Source organism: Coffea eugenioides, chromosome 7, assembly GCF_003713205.1.
Source record: "Coffea eugenioides isolate CCC68of chromosome 7, Ceug_1.0, whole genome shotgun sequence".
NCBI lineage: Eukaryota > Viridiplantae > Streptophyta > Magnoliopsida > Gentianales > Rubiaceae > Coffea > Coffea eugenioides.
In genome coordinates this window covers 27,821,464-27,840,472 of record NC_040041.1, presented here as the reverse complement: position 1 = coordinate 27,840,472, position 19,009 = coordinate 27,821,464, and the positions used below count along the sequence as shown (strand labels likewise).

The following is a 19,009-nucleotide window of genomic DNA, read 5'->3' as shown; positions in this document are numbered from 1 at the left end:
GGACTATTTGAGCCAATCGGGGCTTGGTCGAAATTAGTTCCATGCTAACCTTGGGATTTCGTTCTTTGTTAAAACTTTGTTAAAGCTAAGTGATTTTGTTTTGTTCGAGCTGCTGTGTGCTGTTGACTAGCCAGCGAGGGTTGATAAGGTGAATGGGGAAAGTTAAGTAAAGTCAACGGATTATGAGTATTTTGGTTGATGGAGTGTCAACAGGCGTTCAAACTTGAGGAAATGAACTGGTTTTGAAGCCACCCGTATCCTACCATTGTGATGTTACATTTCTGTCTATTGATGTGAAATATCTTGGTTTACATGTTTATTTGGATGTGATTTTACGTTTTTACCCCCAATTATTCACTAAGCATATAACTTACCCCATTCCATTTGTTTTCCTTAGCAGGGGCTGACGCGAGGAAAGTTCAGGAAGGTGTATAGACTTTTGGTTTATAGAAAAGTTGATTTTGCCCTAGTACTTGTTATAAGTTGACTAGTAAGATGTATATATTTGTTGTGGTGGTTATAGTTAGTAGCTTTTCTAGGGTTTATTTTCTGGTACTAGTGGTGTGTATGGGTTGATGTAATAGTTTATACAACTTTTGAAGATGTAATAGTGTATATAGAACTTTCTTGTAGCGTGAAATCTATTTTCTCGTTTTAGAGTATCGAGTCCTGGCGCGAGTTAGGCACGCGATCCTCTAAACCCTTTGGTACGCCTTTGGGTACAGTGGGGTCGTCACAATACCTGTTATTGTACCAAATTAGTTTTGAGAACCATCTCCTTAGCTTTGGCAGCTCTTAATTCCTTCCTATTGAAATTTTCAATCAGAATATGTTTCACGAGTTCATCAATGGTGTAATTTTTCTGCATATACTTCAAGTTATTTTTGCAACCAATCCACGATACGGGCAGTTTTTCAATCAGCATGCCAGCAGCAAACTTTTCGAGCAAGTTTATGTCTTCATTTTTCAAATCCTTGAGTAGCATTTGATACTCTGTGATTTGTACTTTCATTTCTTTGTCATCTGTCATCTGCTGTTGATTGTTCTTTCCCACGACGAATTTTTGTTTAGTGGCGTCTTCAGCTGTAAACTTTATTACCAAAGCTTCCCAAATTGTCTTAACTTCCTTGCAGCTACATACACGTCAAATAGTTCATTTGAAAGTGTTTGTAAGATAGTATGTTGACATACCTTATTGGCATATTGCCAGGATTCTTCCGTCTTGACACCCATAGTTGCAGCTGGTTGTGTTTCTGTTAGCGCATAGGCTACTCCATTAATATCGAGTAGAGAGTACACACATTCTTGCCAACTTTTAAATTTTTCATTGGCAAAAAACTTCAAATTTGGAGAAGTCTGGAAAAAGGCTTAACCAATGGTAGTGCTACTGCAACTGATGCAACACAGGCTGTGAGGTGTTAACATTGTCGAAGGCCATAGTTTCATAGATTGTTGTAAAAATAGTCAAAACAAAGTTAACTAAAACTATTTAAAATAAATCTTGAGTCGTACTTAATAGCACTATCCTAAAAAACTATTTCAGGAGGTTGAAATGTTTCCTCAAAATTAAACTAGCCTCCTTCTTGTTATAAATAAGAAGGATCAGAACTAGCAAACGTTGTGTGAATCCAGCAGAAAGGAGAAAAGGAGAAGAATGAGAGGAAGAGAATTGCTAGGAAGGTTTCTACTGTAAACTCTGAGTACGCTTTCTAAAGTGGGAGCAACTGGTATTTCTAGGGTTCAGAAAGTGTACGTTGGAGAGGATAAGAGATAACTTTCAGTAACAAAAAAAATATGCCTAATTTTGTGTAACAGAAAAAGAACGTTGTGCACGTTTGTGCCTGATTTTTGTAATTGAAAGAAAGGAACATTTAAGAGATAAGATGAGATAATATCTTATCTTGGTAAAACGGAGTCAAACATTATCCTTTTTTCGTAAAACATAAAAGTAAAAATAAATTTTTCTTCTTGTAAAATATAAGAGTAGCAGTAAAATTATCTTGGGCCTTGTTTAACCCACACACAGGGGGTGCAAATTCGTCAGTTTTTACTGAATCAGCCCAACTCAACTTCCCTCTGATGTGTGCGAGTCCACACTAGTTACCAACCTAACACAAACCCAATAAAAAACCAAGCATTATAAAATGATGGGAAGTCTCTTTGGTTTTCCAATGTGAGACAAAATCTTTTGAAATACTCATTTATTTAAAAGACTCTTCACTTGAATCTCCATCCTCATCAATCAAAGATGGCATTCCTCATATTCAGCTTCGTCTTCCGTTATAACTTCACCATTATCCAAAATAAGCATGGATTGTTGATTTGGACATTGAGAAGCTATATGTCCATAACTTCGGCACTTAAAACATTTGTTATCACGGTTTTGAGACTTCGATGATTCTTGGACAGCTTTGGAATTAGACTTTGTAGCTTCAAATTTTGGCTTAATTGAGTTGTTGTAAGCTGAATTTCTCTCCTCCTTTCTAGGCTATGCGGTCCTCCAATCGGTGGGTTGAAAATTGAAGTTAGATCCGGTAGTACCTCTCTTCTTGGGGCACCATTCCACTTTGACAGCTTTGTGAACCATATCACCAATTTCAATATAATATTGCAATTGAACGACTTCAGTAATTTCAGGCCTTAATCCATTTAGGAATCTTAACATAGTAGCCTCTTGATCCTCTTGCACATCTATGCTGATCATAGTAATCTTCATCTCCTTAAAATAATCCTCGACATTGTTATTGCCTTGAGTTAAAGTCTGGAGCTTTTGATGCAAGTCACGATGATAGTAACTTGGCCCAAAATATCTCCTGTTTGCTTCTCTTTGCTCAACCCAAGTGTCTATTGGACACTTCTGATTCCTCCTACTATTAGTCACAACCTGATCCTATCAAACAATAGCGTAGTCAGTAAACTCAATCACAACGAGTTTTACCTTTAGTTCCTTGGTGTAATGGCGGCAATCAAAGATCATTTCAATCTTTCTTTTCCATTCCTAGTAGGTTTCCAGATCTAATTTTCCTTGGACTGAAGGAATCTTATGTTTGATCTCTTTGATGGAATCACTTTCACGCCCAACTCCATTTCTGTTGTCCTTGGGATGTCTCACATATTCCTTCTCTTCATTGCTAGAGTCTTCATATTCATGCACAGAGGCTCAAGTATGACTCCATTTTTGTGTGTTTGCAGAGTTCTCCAATTGGTCAATTCACTCCTGCATAGGCTCCAACTCCTCCTTCAACAATTTATGCATTTGGCTAACTATTTGCCTCCATCATTAGTTTAGTGTCAAAAGTTGAAGATCCTTCTCCGTTAAACATGCTTAGGTATCCTTGCAAATTATTAGTAAAACAAAGAAAGGTTTTTCCTTACGTGCTCCCTCACGTATTTACCCTCAACCCTCATTTATCACTCAAATATATATCACTCTAATAAACTCACCAAGTAGTTCTCAAGACCCTTGATTACTCCCCTTGAAGAGATTAGAATCTTCCACGGTGATTCAATCAACTACCAATAGAACCACTAGAATGTGACTTGGAATTAGGGTTTAAAGGAACAAAATTGACATGGGCAAAAAGACAGGATATAACCATGGAATTTAAGACTCAAATGACTATAAAATTTTCAGGAAAAATGACACAAAGAAATGGGAACAAATGAGACAACAATTGAGTACTAATGAGATCAAGAAAACCAACCAAAACCTGAAAATTTTGATGTAGTGGCTGGTTTGGAAATTTGAAGTATTCTAGAAATTTGAAGGGTGTAAATTGGTTATTCAACCTTTTTTACTATCAAATTTGATGTTTGAAAACTTGATTTGCCCCAATCCTATAAGTATTTAGCCAACAAGATGCAAAAAGGAAGATGTTTTTGCTGTTTTCCAACTTCGATTAGGAAACAAAAATGCATGGCTGTTTCTTTATTTTCCCAGCCACAGATTGATGGGTTTTTGTTTCCAAAACTTGTTCACACATTTTTCTTTAAGATTTGAAGATCAACAAGTTGTTTCAATCAGGTTTAGCCGAACAGCTTAAACTTTCAAGGCTTTCCAAGAACTTCAAGTTGTTAGGGTTTTTCAAGAAATTTTCAAGAACTTCAAGAACCCTAATTTTTTTTGGTTCAAGAACTTCAAGAAACTACCCAAGATCAATACAAACAAAGTAGAGACTCCAACGAACAATAAGGTGACTCGGATGAACAGTAACACAGATGAATAGTGACTCGGATGAACATTAAATTTTCTTTTAGACTCAACAAGAAACACGAAACAAGAACTCAAGACACAGCTAACCCTAGTGACTCAAGAAATGGACAGATTCAACTTTGAACGAAGCGAATCAAGAAATAAAAAAAATGCTAACAAGACTCAAACAAAACAAATAAAAGGGATATAACTTAGGCTCTGTTTGCATATGCCAAATTTATCAAATACTATTTTTGTAGTCAGAAAACTAAGCCCATGTTGTGTAATATACTAATTATTAGTCCACAGTATGCACTGTACCCAAATGATGTCATTCACCCACAATGCAAATCTGTCTATATTTCACTCCCAATTATCATCGGTTGATTTTCACTGCATTTTCCCCTCTCCATTTGGTGTTCTAGCCGAAGCTTAACACCCTTGCAATTCCCTGCCTTTGAAGAAGTGCATCCAGCCCATAAATTCAACCACTTCTCCCATCCTATCGGAGATTGTTCAATCTCAGTGTCCCAAAAGCAGACCCCATATTCTCTTCAGCTCACTCTACTCAACAAAGCCCACCTCAGGAATCAACCTTTAATTGCTTCATCCGGAGAAGATCCTGGCCCTTTCGTGTTTTCCACCTTGTTCATCACTCCATGTATAGGTTAGCAACCCCCCCTTCTTTTTTATTGTGATCTTTCCTTGGTCATGCAAGGGTTCGAATTAGGGTTTTCATAGTTAAGGTGATTATGCTTATGCTTCCATGATTTGTCAAGGAATACTTTCCAAATATATGTCATGAATTTCGCCAATGAATATTAACTCCTTGAATCATCCTTCACCTATTTTCATAGTGAAAAGGTAAGAAACAAGTTAAATAAGTTCAATAAAATTATTACTTGAATCCAACCAACCGTTTATGCACTACTTTCGTAAGAATAAGGTTAATGTTTAAGAACTTAGATCTATTTGAAGGCAACTTTCATTGCTCAACAATTATTAAATCATTCATAGTTGATGGCCAAACAACTATAAAGCATAAGCATATGTTCTCAAACTAACAAATCATGAAAAAATATAATCATTCCCTAACTATTTCATATCAAAACTACAACAAATTCATCTTCACCCTAGGATATGAAAAGGTTTAGCTATACATATCATATTAAGAACATCTAACCATGAAACAAACTTGTAACAAAGCATGACAAGTAAGAATAAGAGACAAAGTTTAGGAAGAAGAATTCTTATTCAATGTCTTGAAGGTTGAATCCTTAAATTCTTTCTCAAGTTGATCTCTCAAATAAGCTTGGTATAAGAGTGCTTCAACTTCCTCTCACAACTCTTAAAGTAACTTTGAAACTCATAATATGAAACTAGAGCCAAAACTACTTCTACCTCTACTTCTACTCTCCTTCTTCATGCTACAATATGTTACAAGATGCTACAAGATGTTCAAATCAATGGGATATAAGGGATATTTATAGATATTTTTAAACAAGAAAATGTGCTCATAATATGGTCATAAAATTGTTCTTCAACTTTTTCAACTCAAGTTTAGCTGAATCCAGCCAGATTTTATTAGAAAAATTTGTCCACAAAGTAATGTGAAATGAGTAAAAGTTGCAGAATCAACTTGCAGCAGTTACTCAGGGATTTGCCTCATAGTTCTTCCTCTTTTGCAGTTTTGCACTTTCTGCTCAAAATTTTTTGCTCTATTTTTGGACCAAATTCAAATGCAATTTTCTTGATAATGAAAGCTGAATTAGGTCTTGTAAAACCATAAAAATTGAATTTATTTGAGTTAGCTTTCAAATGAATCAAGAATCACCTCAATTGGATCTCTATAGGATGAGAAATGCCCAAAATACCCCTGACTGGTCAATGCGCTATTTCAGCTTTCAATAGAAATTTTGCCTGACTGTATTTTGACTTTTTGACCTAGAAAATCAATGAAATGGATTTCAATGTCTTATGAGAATTGTAGAGCTATGTCTTAACTTCAAAGAATCATCTCAATCTGATACTTGTAGTTCAAGATATAGCCAAAATGCCAAGGTGTCAAAACTATCAAACTCTTCATGATTTGAATCAATTCATAAGATATCAAAACCGACAAAATCAACACAAATTTGCACATTAACCTACACTTTTGCATGTTATGGTTAAAAACACTATTTGTATGAAAAGTAACTTATAAAGGAATTCAATTCTTCCATTTTAACCTAAAACACACCAAAAACTTACCTTAAAACCTAACTAAAAATCGGTAAAATAAATGCTAATCAGTAAGACTGCTTGGAAAACCATTTACGGCTACTTGTGTAGTGGGTCTGCCTTAGCAATTAATGGTTTTTTTTGTGGAAAACTAATATGAATGGCCTTGTTGCATACAATCACCATAATGCTTTGTCTTCTTCACCATATGTTGATTTCCTTGGAAACGTATCTTTCCCCCATTCAAATATTAGTAATCATTTGGAAATTTAAGCTAAAAAATGACGCATGCCTGTTCCTCTCCAAAAATATGGGCCGATAGTAGCTTGGAATTGAGTTAAAAGAAAAAGAAAAAAATAGCTATTTTTCAAATAAAGGTGAATCCAAGCGGCAATTTATTGCACAAGTAAATAATTTATCATGGACAGCAATCCAAATGACATCATCAATTTTTAAAAAACTGCTACAGTAAAATATTTGAAAACACCCTCAAAAACAGTTAATCCAAACTCTTGATATCTCAACCAACTCTGATGCCAGCTGATATGATCTATGCCCTGTTTCAGACGTAATCCATAACTTGACAAGTTATAGAGGATCTAGATTGACGGTACTCAAGTTTGGATAGCAAAAATAGGTAGAATGACGCTACAATCAAGTGCTATTCTTGATTGATAAGTCAAAGAATGCCTTAGGAATAACACTAAGGAATTCAAAGAATGCTCATGAAGAAGTCAAAGAGAACTTTCTCTCAATATTATTTGCTGAAAAAATGTCTAATATTTACAATGTAAAAGTAAGGCTATTTATAGCCAAAGTCCTAAACTAGTCGAAATCCAAACTAGACATGGATTACAACACTTATTGCAGTTAAAGAACTAATCTAATAGTACAAATAGCTAATTTAGCTTGTCATTTATTCCTAATAACCAACAATTAAGTAATTGAGTAAAACTTGACTGGATATGTGAAAATAAGAAAAAGTCCCAAAATTGATCCATTTAGAATCTGTGCATAGATTCTCAAATTGATTTTCATGTATATTCAAGGTAGAATGTGAAGCAAGAAGAAACGAAGACGAAATGAAGCAATGGACCGGATCCGTGAGCCGACCCGCAGATGGATCTAGTCATGGATCTATCACAGTTCCTGCTTTCCTACTTGAATCACTGTACTAAGTTCCAACTTCTCAATTCTAACTCCTTTTATGCATTCATATAGTCCAACTTAATCTTAGACGGCACAAACCAAGGCTTGAAGTGACTTTTTAAACTTCTTAACTCTTGCACACATAACCGAACCCATTGGAACTTTCGCTGACTCAACACTGAAGCTCAGAACATCAACTTGATCAACCACATTAATTTTATTGTAACTTACTATAAAAATTGTAAAAAAATAAGTTTGTGTACGTGATTGTATATTTGAGGGTTTGAAGAAAATAAAATTTTTATTTTACTTTTTTATTTTCTTTTTCCTTCTTTTTTCCCTCCCTTTCTTTTCTTTCCTTTTCTTTCTCCCCATACCTCCCTCCTCCCCACTTCCAGAGCCAACTACCGGCTGGGCCCTTCTTTTGTTTTTCTTCTTTTATCACTTTCCATCTCTTCCTCCTCCCTCTCTTCTCCTCTTTCTCTTACCATCCCTCCTTTTCCTCTCCTCTCTTCCCCCCTTCTCTCCTTCCCTTAGCCCACCACCCTTCCCCATTAGATTGTCATCTACTCATGAGGGTTAGGGGAGAAGGGTGGTAGGGTGAGAGAGAGAGGGAGAAGGGCTGGCGGGGGAATGGGGAAGGAGGCGGGAAAGAGGGGGAAGAAGGAGGGGAAAGGAGGAAAAGAGAGGAAGAGGGAGAAAGAGAGAAAAGAGAAAAGAGAGGAAGAGGGAGAAAGAGAGAAAAGAGAAAAAAGGGGAAAGGCTGCAGCAGTAACACTGTTGGTTGCCAGCGGTGATGTTAGTGGACTAAGGGGGGAGGGGAGGAAGAAAAAAAAAAGGAAAGAAGGGAAATTTTTTTTTTGTGTATTTTTAAATATTTTAGGGTTCATATTTAGGTGTTTAGAAAATTTGGGGTGATTGTAACTAAGGACCTGTTTGGCAAACAAGTTTTTGGCCAAGTTTGTCTCGTATAAGTTTTTTAATAACTTTAACTATAGTAATCTAAAAAAACTTTTCAAAGTTTTTAAATTATACATTTCAACATATCTAAAAATTTACATACTTCAAAAATTTTCTCTACAACTTCTACGGTAAGTTACAGTAAAATTTTAGACAAATACCTAAAAAACTCATTTGTCAAATAGAGCCTAAAATTGTTAAAAAACTAGTAGACAAAAAACACCTCAAAACACTAAGATGTCGAACAGGCTCATTATTTCCAAAAGAAAAACTCGAAGGGTGGCTGAGACTCCTCTTGTCTTGTATCATTTGTAAGGAAAAACTTGAAAGGCGGCTAAAAGCATAGGCACCCTATACTTCCATGCCTTGTGCAAATTTTCTCGACTATATTTAATAAAAATAAATGTATCATAAAGCAATCGTACCATCAATTAACTTGGAGGCTACTACTATGGGGAAATAAATTTTCATTTCTTAATTTAGTATCTAAATTTTTTGTACTCCTGGAATTAAAGGACAAAAAAGTTAAAATAGAACAATAAAAGTGCAGCAAAAAGAAAAATGGAAAAAATCAAAGGCTTTTTCAGAATCCTAGTTAAAATGGATTTGCTGATTGATTTTGGCTGATTTGTCCAAATAGTTGTTGAATAAACTCCCGGCTGTTCCTGCTCAATTGATCGAAGAATGTTTAAAATTCGGACTGGAGAGTGAACCAATCAAGTGTTCAGTTCTGATTTTTACCAGTTGAACCGATTCATAGGCCAATTCAATAGTTCATTAATTTATTAATTTTTTAAACTAAAAATATCAATAATAATAATAATAAGTTATGTGATATCTACCCAAAAATTAAGAGTTCATACCAGCTTCAAGAAAAAGTCATAGAAATTACAATTTCATCCAAAAAAAAGAAAAATTGCAAAAGTTACTTGCAAAAAAGTTAAAAATACTAGGAAAGTAAGGAAAAAAGATCACCCAAATATTCATCTCAAACTTTTTTACCCAAAAAAATAATCCTTGCTCTTTCAAGGGAAAAAAATAGCTCTATTTCAAGAAAAAAGAAAAAGAAGCCTGCGGCCTTCATAATCAATCATCATCTCATCTTCCATAATTCATGAATATCATCCCAAATTTTTCACAAAAAAAAAAAAGAAGCCTCGCCGTTTCAAGGGAAGATAAGGCTATGCTATTTCAGGGGGCAAAAAAAAAAAGGAGGATGAGTGTGGCAACCGCTAGGGGTGGCAATTTTCGACACGACCTGAAAACACGACACGAACCTAACACGAAATTAATGGGTTTGGGTTGAGGTTTCGGAAATTTGGGTCAGAATCGGGTTGGACCCGATGAACCCGAAAAAAAAACAGGTCGATTTCGGGTCAACCCGTGGTGACCTGATATGATCCGATATGACCCGTTTACGAATTAAAAATAATTTTATCTAACTAAACTAAGTTATTCTTTTTTTCAAAGGCATTAATTACTTAATTCTAAATGAATTTATTTAATTTGTGTAAAGTTGAAATTATTATATTTGGACAAATAATATATTATATTATTTTTTACTTTTATACTGTTTTAATTTATTTTATATTTTGTTTGGGTTAAAACACTTTTACGGTGTTTAATTTATTTTAGATTTCGTTTGAAATTATTTATTTAAATTTTTATTACTTGATTATGTAATTAGTTTTGTGAGAAATTAATTTTATTAGAAATTACAGTGATAAATTAATAAATTAAAATTAAGTTTCGGGTCATTTCGGGTCGACCTGCCAACCCGTCAACCTGAAATTTTCGGGTTCGGGTCAGCATACCTGACCCGTCATGGGTTGGCGGGTCGGGTTCGGGTCAACAAATTTTCTGACGGGTTGACCCGAACCCAACCCGCCAACCTGATTTAGACCCGAATTGCCACCCCTAGCAACCGCCAATAGCTTGTGGTGGCAATGGGGACTGTACTAAGTCCAAATCTGATTACAAAAAGCCATGAAAAAGGAAAATAATGAGACCCTAATAGCCATGGATGAGGATTGCTATGACTTCAAAAGAAAGGAGATATCTTTCTGGCAAAAGAGAGAGAAGAGAGAAAGTAAGAAAGGAAAAGGAGACGGCTATTGAAGATTGTTTAGGGTTTTGTCAATCGATGGCCAATTCGATCCGAGTTTAAAAACACTTCCGAAATACGTAATTCGCTCCAAATTTAAAAACATTGGAATTTGGAGCAGCAAAGCCTCGAGAGATTAGTGGGGCCAATTTTGTTAAGGAGCTTTGTAACAATTTCGACTGAATCCTTTGCAAATTGGTTCTTAAATGAATCCCATCCAAAGTCCGAAATGGTTCCAAATACAACCAATCAAATCCGTTTGTCGCTACCAACTGAAAACAATTAAGGAAGCAAACATCAAGAGATTGATGAAGAAGGATTAGCATTGGTAGAGGTGAGTATTGGTAATCAATTAAACGAAGTTTATTGAAATCAACTTTTACCCTTATGAACTTTCAAACAGAAATTGAAATCAAATTCATTTTACTAAATTGAAATTGAATTGAACTAAATCGAAACTGATTTCGATAATCGGTCAATTGATTTCGCCTATTTTGATATTTGATATAAAAATAAAAAAAATCAATTTGTGGTTAATATCCAAAAAGTATATCAACATGATTCGTTTAGCTAATATTATACAAATATAAAGTAGTCATATTAAAATGGGTTATTATCACTTTACTCCCTTAAACTACATCACTACTAGCAGTTTATCTCCTAACGTTATTTTTTAGTCACTTCACCCCATGAGTAATTCAACTCAACATGTTAAGAAATTTTGGACAAAAATACCCTTTTATTCTATAACATTACTACATTGTTATTATTACTTTATTCCTTTAAATTATAGTGATATAATCGATTTAATTCCTAACATTATTTTTTTGAAAATTTATTTCAGCGTTAATCTAACTAGTATGGTAAAATTTTTTAAAATATATTTACCCTTATATAGATAATTAAAAATTAAAATTTAGAATTATTATTCTTCTTTTTTTCACTTTAAGAGATCCAAAAATATAAAAATAAAAGGTTTTCTCAAATTTCTTTTTTTACACTTATTAATATTAGAAAAAGAAAAAGAGATAGGAAAGAAAGAGACAGAAAATTAGATTTTGCAAAAAAATAAAAATAAAAAAGTCTAACATTATCATATTAATTTGCGGTTGTTGGAATTAGGATTGAAATCTGGTGGTAAACAGTAAAGTGAAATAATTTTAAAATAATAAAAGTATTTAATTCTTTCTTATTTGTATTTTCTAAAAAAAGAATTGAACTCTCTCTATCTATCTCTCTTTCCCCCTCTCCCTCCCCCTCCCTATCTTTCTATATTTTTAATATTAATAAGATTGGCAAAAAGAAAGAAATTAATATTTTGACTTTTTTTCTTAATACTAAAGAGGAAAAGAGCCACTCTAATTTTTTTATTATTTTTATTATACAAAGATGAGGGTACTTTCTTCTAAAGTTTTTTAACTTGCTAAGTTGATTTAATGGTTGGATAAATTGTCTAAAAAATAACTCTATAGGGTAAATTGATAATGAGACTATAGTTTATGGGGGTAAAATGATAATAACTTTAAGGGCTAAACTTGTCTATTTACTTTAATTAACAAACTCTGTTAAATTTGACCGTTAGTTTTGGGGGTAAAGTGACTAAAAGATAACGTTAAGGGGAAATTGATAGTGGCACCGAATGTTAAGGGGGTAAAGTGATAATAACCCTATTAAAACTTTAAAGAAATACCATGTATCCATATGAATTGTGTACGGTCTAATTTAAGCATACAAACATTCAATTTAATAAATCACTGAGTATTAAACATTTTTGCTACTTTGTCATTGTTTGGGTTTATATATATATATATATATATACACTTTGAATCATATATTGTTTTGTTATTTAATTATAGGAAGGGTATTACTGTAACCATGAGTTAATAGTAATCAGTCGCTCTGAGATGCCTTGACTTTCACATTAACTCTAATCGTTTTTTTCTTTTTGTCATGTAACCTCTTGCAAGACAAAACTACCTCTATAAAATTGGAAATTTTATGTTGTCTTTCTTCTTTACAAAAATTGGAAATTTTTGTTATGTACCCCTTCTAATCTTTCTTCTTTGTTTTTTCCCCGTCCTCCTCTTGCTTGAAAGTTCGTCTTGTGAGACAATGCTCTGCAATCCATTTTGTGTAACTCAAATCCCGCACCCACCTCTTCCCCTGCCCCAATTTCTGTACCATTTTGCCACTCCTATTCCTTCTTCTCTTCCCAAACTCTATATTTACCTCAGCTTCTTCTCCTCCACCATGACCTCACATCCCGAGAATCAACATCTTCAATTGCAGTGTCATTCTTTTCACATTTTGATAGCGCAAATTTTCAACTTCATCAGGTTCCAAACTAGATGAAAATTATATTGAAACGTTGGCTTTCACCCTAACTACATCAAATTTTGTGGTATAGACATTAGACAGAACACCTCAGGCAAATCACACGGGAAACTTAGCCCCTGTATTTTTTCACTATATTGGTGAGGGTGCATAAGCTGAATAGTAGCACTAGATGCTTTTGGCCGCTTATCCGTGAGCTCAATCGAGCAATCACTGTCCTCCACCATGAGTTTCTACTCGATTGATTAGCAGTCGAAAGATTCAGATACCTTCTCAAGTCAAGAGTTGTTCCTGATATCAGTGAGTTCCAAAGACTGGCTGATTTCCATGGACTACCCTATGTCCCCTCCTTCCATCACTTCTTGATATACACAATTTCAGTGTTTTCCTTTCGAATTCAGCAGCCTTGGATCTTTTCAAAGCAGAAGGCAAGTACTCATCGACAGCCTTATCCCATTGCTTCTTGTGAAAGGTTATTTAATTTAACGGAGTTCAGAATTCAGATCTCATAGTTGGATTGTAGTCATGATCAGGCTGCGAAACGTAACTCGGCTGAATTTCTTTATAGAACATCCTCCATTTTAGCCAGAAGCCACGCATTTGTCAGTGAGTTCTTCATCGTTTTCCCTTGAAATGTCGATGAGACGTTTTTGGTGGATGGACTTAGAATATTCCCAAGTTTAACCTCTGCAGCCTTAAAGAGTTGATTTCAACAAGCCAGATCGATGGAGTTTGAACTTTGATGTGGATTAAAAGGGTCCAAGGTGCTTCAAATATGAACATCAAGAATCAAGAAAAATGATGCAGAGATTCACCAGAATTCTTGTTGGAACTTACATTTCCATCTACGAAGCTGAGGTGATGAGAACAGCTTCTTAAAGAAAAATAAAATCAGTAAATTTCATGAAATGAAGCAGCAAAGGCAAAATCTCAACCAGTATTGCGATTTGACAAAGTAGATTTGTAGTAGACTTTCGGGAAATTATATGGAAATAGGTTTTTTTGTCAAGTATTAAACCACGGCTCTAGTTGTGAAAAGACTGAAGAAAAAATTGAGTACTAAGGAGTCAAGGACTGCAAGTCTCCTGAATACGGAGCCTTTTTCGACTACCTTCTCTGACATGCTTCTTATGGTTTTTTTCTTTTTTTGTTGCAACAGTAGAATTCCTATAAACTAATCTAGCCTAATATGGGAGAAGGGGGAGGAGGACTTGATGTGAATAGAGACTCTATCGAATAAAATTAATTAAGACTGCCACATATAGTGACAAACTGGTAGGAGACAAGGGTTGAATCCTTAACCTCCCACACCGCCTTGATCACTAGGCCTTTTGGCCTAGTGGCTCTTATGGTTTTTTTTCTTAGTCACTATTTTTGTGACCATTTTGGCGATGGCAAAGTAAAGTTGACTTGAAATTAGAGTGGCACCTAAATTAAAAGTTGAGTCATTGTGAGATTAAATTTCCTATGCTATTACAGATTTTGTTAGTTATGTGATTCACAATTGTTGTCATTGAGTAATATGTGGCAATTGTTTTCAAATGCTAATATGTGGGTTGCTATATATACTAATATAGAGAACTAATATCTGGCTTGTCATATAATGAGAATTTTAATGTACCAAGTAGTTGTAATATACGAAATATTGCTTAAGCTTAGTTTAGCAACAAGAGACATGATAAGCTTGGTTTAGCACCAGGAGACATGATGTGCGAATTTTGTCATACCCCTTTTCCCTTCAAATTCAGGTTAGGGAGAGATTCTCAGCAGAAGATCCTGAATCTATTTTTAGTACTTGCGTCTCCTTTTTCTCCTGAAGCAATTGAGTCAAGCGTCTCAAAATAATATCAGCCTCGTTCTCCCTTATCACTTGGTCTTGAACTTCAGCAGGAGACACTTTATTCGTCTTTACCAGCTCTTTAATTGCTTGAAGGCCGATTACACTTGTCTTTCCCTCATTTCCACCTTCTTCCTCCGGCTCTTGGAGAACTGCAGATTTGGGTGCTTGTTGATTACTTCTATGGTTTTCAACTTGGACATTTTTCTTTTTTTCCTCAAGGAACTCAATCAGGCATGCTAGTACAATTTCAGGCTCACCATTCTTCAATAACTGCTCTCCTACTTCTGCAGGAGTCACATTGGTGACTTTCATCAGCTGCTCAACAACCAAGAAGAGTGGATGATCTGTGATTCCAAGGTAATTGGAAGCAAGCAATTTGAAACCGCAGAGGGTGCAATACGACATGTGAATATGCACATCCATGCGACCAGGGCGCAATAAAGCCGGGTCTAGCTTATCTTTATGATTAGTTGTAAACACTATGATGCGCTCATCCCCACAGCTCGACCATAGTCCATCAATGAAGTTCAGTAATCCAGACAAGGTAACCTGGAAAGATGGTAAGTTAAAAAAGATTCTGCTGTGATAATCTAATTTCTCCATGGCTCTGATAAATATATGCAAGTGTCTAAGTAAGAGCCCAAGAGGCTGACAACGAATTCAGTCAAGTGCATGAGGTTCCTAAATTTTGAAGTTGTAAAGCAAATGACTGCATTCAGATCAGATGCACAAGCACGTTCGAATATACTGTGAATCTCCAAGACTCCAACCTATGGTGCTTTACTAGCGAGAAAGTGGAGACTGGAAATTGGGTACCTGGCATGGAGTTAAGACATACCGTTGTAGACGGAAATTGTTTAAGCATTCAAATTAATCGCTTTAAACCGTGGTTATCAGTTTCTGCCAACTTGATGATAACATAATATACTTGATAAAGTCTTCTGGTATATGGTATTTGCCAAAGCACTCTAGTTTGTCTACGTGGCAGAGTTCATGAAGCAATGTCAACTCACACAAAGGAGAAAGTCATGCAATGGGCAAAACTAAAACAGTGCCAAGATAAAACACAGTAACACACTGCAACGCTATGTTACTCCAAAACAGCACAGATCACATTGGAAACTTACCCAGTTTTCTTGACCATACTGTTGAGGGAACATAGATGCACTTGATGCTTTTTTTGGTCGCTTCACCGTGAGCTCAATCGAGCAATCAATGTCCTCCACCAGAAGTATCGACTGATTAGCTGTTGAAATCAGATGCCTTCTCAAATCAGAGTTGGTCCTGACATCAGTGAGCTCCAAGTCATAGATGTCAAATTTTAAATAGTTGGCCATGGCAGCAACCAAACTTGATTTCCCTGTTCCTGGTGGCCCAAACAGCAAATACCCCCTTTTCCATGCCTTCCCAGCTTTCCGATAAAGCTCTTTCCTTCGGACAAAATTCTCAAGATCATCGATAACCATCTTTTTAGCATCTGTATCCATTGCCAACGTGTCAAATGTGGCTGGATGATCAAGATCGACTGATTGCCACGGGTTGCCCCTATGTCCCATCATCCGATCGTTTCCCAACATAAACAATTTCAGTGTCTTCTTTTCAAGTTCAATAGCCTTAGATCTTTCCAAAACATAAGGCAAGTACTCGCCAATAACCTTATCCTTATGCTTCTTGTGAAAGATTAATTCATAATACCGGGGTTTGGATAACATAGTTGAATCATAGCCACCAGGCTGTGAAACGTATCTCGGTCGAATCTGCTTACAGGCCATCCTCCATTTTATCTGGAAGCCGTTAAATTTTTGGGTGAGTTCTTCATTGGTTTCCATGGAAATGTTGATTTTCTTTTCTTTTTGAGGCAGTGTGGCTCGAAACCTTTTAGTGGATGGACTTAGAATGGATCCCAAGTAAACTTCTGCGGCCTTGAAGAGTTGATTTTGGCCAAGACCATCGAATTCATCGATGACTAAGATGACTTCATTGGTGAATGCTGTGAAAAGGCGGTGAACATTGGTGAAGAAAAATTGTCTGAACTCGCGGGGAATGATATCATTGGCGACGGACCTAATAAGCATGGCGGTGGCAGCTACAGAGGCTGCAGCAGAGATGATTGCTGTGGTTGATGGTATTTTGATGTTTGAAGCCATGGCTGCTGAAAAATTTTTGTCCTTCGGGGAGTTGTTTTTCAGGAGGTTAGACCAATGGGGCTTGATGAGGTTTAACAGGGTCCGAGGTACTTCAACTATAAAAATCAAGAATCAAGGGAAAATGAAACTCTCAACTGGTACTACTAATGGATAACAAATTGAAGGCTTTTGGTAGACTTATGGAAATGGGGTTTTCTCAGCAGATGCTTTTACCAGGACTCTCAAAGTCTGCTTCCCTTTCCAGATGACGTTTCTAATTAGCAACGCCTGTTTCTTCACTCAATTAAAGACTCCAGTCTTCAAGTGACATACCCCTCTTGAGGTTTTGTCCTTCTTTCCAAGAGGCCTTTTTCCCTGCATTACCAATTTGCTGTTTGTCTTGACACTCTACTTTTGTGACGTGAGAAAGAGAGGGAAGGATTCCATTCACCTCTTCATCAACGGGGACATCTACCACCAGTCCAAATACCATCAGTCCAAAGAACTGGTGGCTAGACTTTGTGGAACGAGAGATTAAAGTTTTAAACTTTATCTTTCATAAATTGTCATAATAAGTGGTTTTTTTAAAAAAATTTATATGGATGTATGAGGTATTTGTTTGGTCTGATGGTAATTTAGTTCCTCTCTCTCAGATAGGCCTAATTGAATCTCCTTTAAATAGATTATGATAGAGTATAGATAAAATGAGGATGATAAAAAAAAAAAAAAAATCAATGTGGACACCTACGGCTGGGATAAAGAAATGGAAACCAACGAGGGGCCGGGCTGCTTTAAATGCAGGGCACTGACAAGGATTACATTATTGACTTGGAGTTAGGTTTGGACGAATAGGTCATTCTGCTCATTTTACTTTGTTTATTAGGAATTGCCCACAATAGGGACAAATCTTTACGGTCCTTAGCAGCTACCATTTGTAAAATTTATATGGATGTATGATGTATTTGTTTGTTCGATGATGATTCAGTTTCTCTTTCGAGCAAGTTTAGTTGAATCTCCTTTAAATAAATTATGACAGACTAAGATAAAAATAAAGCGAGGATGATAAAAAAAAAAAAATCAATGTGGACACCTACGGCTGGGATAAAGAAATGGAAACCAACGAGGGGCCGGGCTGCTTTAAATGCAGGGCACTGACAAGGATTACATTATTGACTTGGAGTTAGGTTTGGACGAATAGGTCATTCTGCTCATTTTACTTTGTTTATTAGGAATTGCCCACAATAGGGACAAATCTTTACGGTCCTTCAGCAGCTACCTTTTGTCAAATGCACACGGATTCGTCCAGTCATTAAAGAAATTAATAGATAATAATGAAATCTTTTCTAAAATCAGGAGAAAAAAATGGAACACACGTGGAATTTGATCAACATCACACAGAATGTATCGTCACCATTTCCCTTGTCTTTTTCCTCCAACACCTCCACAAGTTTGCGATTCATCAATGCATTATGAGAATCAGAATAATTAAAATTTTTTATCCTAAATCCAATGGGAATTGTGTAAAATGACTCTAGACGAATACATGGTTTATCATCAAAAGGTTCAAAATGTCTGAGAGGACAAATGGTATTAATTCATTCATCAAACTCAATGGCCTCAAACCAAATATTTACTAATAGTGTTCAAACTTGACATCAAAAAAGCAATGCTACCCCTAAAAAAAAATTATGAATAGACATAAATGTCCATAGGTTCAAGTCGGATGTAGCACACATTTCTCTTCTTTCGCGCAAAGTTTCGGATCTATTCATTTGAAACAATTATATACATGATGATTCTAGATTAAAAAAAATGTTTTCGTATTTCAAATTATTTTTCTAAAAGTACAACAAAATAATTAGTTTATCATACAATCAAATCCTATAATTTGAATATCCGAGAAATTTCTTTCCGAGATTTTTCAGTATCCAAGATCTTCTCAAGAGTGTTATTTTGCTACATCCACATATTTCTTCGATTGGTTCTTCCATATAATGTGAGGAATAGCATCTAGAGAAAGAGCATGGAAATGAATTTAAAGAAACTTGGAATATTTTTTCTGTTTTAGTTGCAAATGCTATGAA

The 19,009-nt window shown here is 35.5% G+C and overlaps 1 protein-coding gene across 1 annotated transcript; it reads right to left on the bottom strand.

Moving 5' to 3' along the window:
* Positions 1-14,553: 14,553 nt before the first annotated feature.
* On the bottom strand, positions 14,554-17,402 carry LOC113777553 (AAA-ATPase At3g50940-like). Its single transcript, XM_027322672.1, has 2 exons — positions 15,927-17,402; positions 14,554-15,348 (listed from the first exon to the last, which is right to left on the bottom strand). The coding sequence occupies exons 1-2, from the start codon at positions 16,944-16,946 to the stop codon at positions 14,704-14,706; spliced, it is 1,665 nt and encodes a 554-aa protein (XP_027178473.1). The 5' UTR covers positions 16,947-17,402; the 3' UTR covers positions 14,554-14,703.
* Positions 17,403-19,009: the final 1,607 nt, after the last annotated feature.